Source organism: Seriola dumerili, unplaced genomic scaffold (genome assembly GCF_002260705.1).
Source record: "Seriola dumerili isolate Sdu_G_001 unplaced genomic scaffold, Sdu_1.0 BDQW01000330.1, whole genome shotgun sequence".
NCBI classification, from domain to species: domain Eukaryota; kingdom Metazoa; phylum Chordata; class Actinopteri; order Carangiformes; family Carangidae; genus Seriola; species Seriola dumerili.
The window spans coordinates 520,771-525,592 of record NW_019174585.1 but is presented as its reverse complement, the minus strand read 5'-3'; the positions used below and the strand labels follow the sequence as shown (position 1 = coordinate 525,592).

The 4,822-nt window shown below is 38.9% G+C and overlaps 1 protein-coding gene across 1 annotated transcript in view; it reads right to left on the bottom strand.

The window, feature by feature from the left end:
• Positions 1 to 2,467, bottom strand: part of LOC111232332 (alpha-2C adrenergic receptor-like) — a 2,612-nt gene extending 145 nt beyond the window's left edge. The window contains exon 1 of the mRNA XM_022759793.1: positions 1,671 to 2,467. Coding sequence (XP_022615514.1) covers positions 1,671 to 2,467 — 797 coding nt within the window. The remainder of the gene's footprint in view (positions 1 to 1,670) is intronic.
• Between the last annotated feature and the right edge of the window lie 2,355 nt (positions 2,468 to 4,822).

The following is a 4,822-nucleotide window of genomic DNA, read 5'->3' as shown; positions in this document are numbered from 1 at the left end:
TATTAAATGTGTTGTCAAAGAAAAATTTTATTATTTTAACAAAAGTATAAAAGTTGATGTCAAGCTTCTCTGTTGAGCTTTAGCAGACCTTCCCTGTAGTGCAAGCATTGTGGAAGATATTTTCAAAGACAAATTTTGAGATCCTTGCAGTGCTGAGAGAGGGTTGTGAATTGAGACTTTATAGGAGCCACAGAAACACAAACAGAGCAACAGCCAGTGGAACTTTGCTCACTACAGTGTCATCATTGCTACTCTCTTAGTCTCCCTCAGGGGCTGAACCCATCTGTAGATGAATCCAGATGTAAACCACCCCCATTACAGTGGTAGAATCTCACTTGTTAACCACTGGCAACACAAACAATGTTTATAAAAGGATTTCAGTTTTTAAGCTCCCTTGCCAAGAAATTTTCCATTAAGTTTTTGGAAAAAATATAGAAATCAAGCACCATTTTAAAGCATTGCTTCAACAGTCCCTGCTCTCGCAGTTCCCAAACAATAACAGCAACATTTCAAGACAACATTTAGACAACATTTTGCTAATATAAAAATTACCAACTGAAACCAGATGCCTGTCTTTGTACTGCTTAGATAAAATTTCAGTTTTCCTCCTTTCATTTGAAATGTTCTGTGACTCTGTTTGCATACTGGCTTTTGGTTGTTTATAACTTATAAACCTATAACTTAAATATATCTCCATACAACAGTCTAGGGGTGTTTTTTTTTGTTTTTTTTCCACAAATTGCATCTGACCTGTTGCTGCACTTGCTGCTGCCACTCTATGTGTTGATAGCGTTTACTGTGCCCAGCTTCTTCCTATGTTCAAGTTTGTTGTCACAATACAACACTTGTAGGTTTATTTACTGTTCTTGTTAGTTCCAGAAGACTCACATCTCCAGTATCTATGACATCTACGGTACTGTAGAAAGTACTGTCACATTTTCAGAATTTTGACATCGACTTGGTACCGAAGTATCAGTTCTCAAATCAATCCTGCCTTACCACCAGTGAGGTTCACTGGTGGTAAGGCAGAGAATTCATTATTTCGGGATGCTACAGAATTATATTTTGGTAGTTGAATGGAGGGTTGCCACCATAATCTGATATTTTAAATTGGCACTATCTTGGCATTATTTATTTATTTATTTTTTTAAAAACACTTGACCCACACATAACAGAATCTTGTGTGGTCAATATCACAACATAGTGGACTGCATCATGACGTCAGTGGTCTTGATAGTCAGATTAGCCATCGCAACTACAAAGATGAAGTCTGGTTGGATGCCGAATTATCAGGCCAGTGTCAAATGGGGTGCCACTTCGTCAGCCAGTGGACCATCAAGGCATTCATGTAGTTTCGTTTTTTTTGCCGGCCTTTCCCAGCCTTCTCTGTGTGCCTGTCATTCAGGGTGCAAGTCAGTCTGACCATGCAGTCTCCACCATCAAAAACCTCACCCCAATATTATCGCAGCTCTTTTACTTGCCTGATCAGAGCATTAGCCCTTCCTTAGCCATCTCTCCCTTCTTGACAATTCTTATTGTTATTGTAATTATTATGTTGTGTAGTATAAAACTGCTGTCACAAAGCCCTGTAATCGACTCCACTTCACTGCTGGTCCACTGCAATAATCTCTCATCAATAATCTCTCGTCTCCAGTCCCAATTAATCCCCTGCATACCTGACCTCAATAAATAACCTGAAATCAATCTGAAGCACAGTCGTTTCTATGAATGGACGCCAAAACTGGATAAGACAGAGAAGAAGCTGGAAACCATGAAGAGCCACTGTTCTCAGCCCTTTCCTTGTTGACTTTTTATCATCTCCTGATGCAGCTTTGGCCACTTTCATTATTTTAACATAGGAGAAAACAATGATGATGCACATTATCAAGAAGTAAAACTGATGCACAGCTGACCTAATATGATCCTGCCATCTGTACAAAATGAACATCTCCACAGAACATATTCTGTTTTGTTTGTAAAAGCTAAGAGAGGCTGATGCAAAGAAGGTGAAGAGAACAACAATGCAGGGCACAGAGCTGAGGCCATGGATGATGAGGATACAGTGCATAGTGCTGCGTGTTGAGCTCAGCTCTCCATGGCGCAGGGGCATACAAATAGCCACGTGACGCTCCAGGGTCATTGCTGTCAGAGTAACTGGTGTGACTGTAAGATACAGAAGCACCACAACAGAGATAATGATACACATCCAAACCTGCAGGGTAAAGTGAAAATAGGCAAAGATGAAGAGGATATCAGACATGAACAATAGCAAGCTATCGGACAGTAGAGTAACAGCAAATAAGATGTAGCGAGCAGTTGTGTAGAAGCACTCCTTTTTGAAAAAGGTTATGATGAGCAACAAGTTGATGCAGAGAAAAATCATCACCAGGATCTGCACAATAATAACCCGGTCATTGATCTGCCGCAGTGAGAAACCACCTCCAACCAATGAGTTGTTATCTGCCATCACTTTTCTAAATAAACTCACAAGTTTTTGCATTTTTGTGAAATGTTAAATTGTCAATATTACGTGTGTTTGTCAAAGAAAAATTTTATTATTTTAACAAAAGTATAAAAGTTGATGTCAAGCTTCTCTGTCGAGCTTTAGCAGACATTCCCTGTAGTGGCATAGCATTGTGGAAGATATTTTCAAAGACAAATTTTGAGATCCTTGCAGTGCTGAGAGAGGGTTGTGAATTGAGACTTTATAGGAGCCACAGAAACACAAACAGAGCAACAGCAGTGGAACTTTGCTCACTACAGTGTCATCATTGCTACTCTCTGGTAGTCTCCCTCAGGGGCTGAACCCATCTGTAGATGAATCCAGATGTAAACCACCCACCATTACAGTGGTAGAATCTCACTTGTTAACCACTGGCAACACAACAATGTTTATAAAAGGATTTCAGTTTTTAAGCTCCCTTGCCAAGAAATTTTCCATTAAGTTTTTGGAAAAAATATAGAAATCAAGCACCATTTAAAGCATTGCTTCAACAGTCCCTGCTCTCGCAGTTCCCAAACAATAACAGCAACATTTCAAGACAACATTTAGACAACATTTTGCTAATATAAAATTACCAACTGAAACCAGATGCCTGTCTTTGTACTGCTTAGATAAATTTCAGGTTTTCCTCCTTTCATTTGAAATGTTCTGTGACTCTGTTTGCATACTGGCTTTTGGTTGTTTATAACTTATAAACCTATAACTTAAAATATCTCCATACAACAGTCTAGGGGTGTTTTTTTTTTGTTTTTTCCACAAATTGCATCTGACCTGTTGCTGCACTTGCTGCTGCCACTCTATGTGTTGATAGCGTTTACTGTGCCCAGCTTCTTCCTATGTTCAAGTTTGTTGTCACAATACAACACTTGTAGGTTTATTATACTGTTCTTGTTAGTTCCAGAAGACTCACATCTCCAGTATCTATGACATCTACGGTACTGTAGAAAGTACTGTCACATTTTCAGAATTTTGACATCGACTTGGTACCGAAGTATCAGTTCTCAAATCAATCCTGCCTTACCACCAGTGAGGTTCACTGGTGGTAAGGCAGAGAATTCATTATTTCGGGATGCTACAGAATTATATTTTGGTAGTTGAATGGAGGGTTGCCACCATAATCTGATATTTTAAATTGGCATATCTTGGCATTATTTATTTATTTATTTTTTTAAAACACTTGACCACACATAACAGATCTGTGTGGTCAATATCACAACATAGTGACTGCATCATGACGTCAGTGGTCTTGATAGTCAGATTAGCCATCGCAACTACAAAGATGAAGTCTGGTTGGATGCCGAATTATCAGGCCAGTGTCAAATGGGGTGCCACTTCGGTCAGCCAGTGGACCATCAAGGCATTCATGTAGTTCGTTTTTTTTGCCGGCCTTTCCCAGCCTTCTCTGTGTGCCTGTCATTCAGGGTGCAAGTCAGTCTGACCATGCAGTCTCCACCATCAGAAAACCTCACCAATATTATCGCAGCTCTTTGCACTTGCCTGATCAGAGCATTAGCCCTTCCTTAGCCATCTCTCCTTCTTGACAATCTTATTGTTATTGTAATTATTATGTTGTGTAGTATAAACTGCTGTCACAAAGCCCTGTAATCGACTCCACTTCACTGCTGGTCACTGCAATAATCTCTCATCAATAATCTCTCGTCTCCAGTCCCAATTAATCCCCTGCATGCCCCCTGTTGCTAAATGGCTGGTATAGTCGTGTGTTACTCTGTCCAAGCTACTTTGTTTGTTGCCTATTTTATGGCCAAGGCTCTGTAGGATCACCAGATTTTATTTTTAGTACACATACAGAATGGACAGATACTGGACGATGAAGAAATATGTACCTCATTTGACAAAGTGTATTGAATTAGGATTACCTACTCCACCTTCATTTATTATTTTGTTTATTTGTTTATTTATTTTTTGTACATGACAAGTAATGTATAGCATTTCAGCTCAAGAAATAAACGTTTCCCCCATAAAGCATTAAATGAGAAGACTCAATATATATTAAACATGATGTTATTAAAGTACCTGAAATTCAGGAAAAATCTGAAATCAATTGAAAATAGACTGGAGTCTGGAGACTGTGGACAGGCCAGCAACTGGAAACTATGGAGAATCACTGTTCTGTGCCCTCTCCATGATGATTCTTTATACTCTCCTGATACAGCTTTTCATTATTGTAACATTGGATGAAACAATTGTGAAACACATCATGATGAAGCTAAGGGCAATATATTTACTAACTGTTTAGATATTGTATACCACATTTAACTTAAAAGCCTTCAGCACTGCTAACTAATTAACCATTTTTAC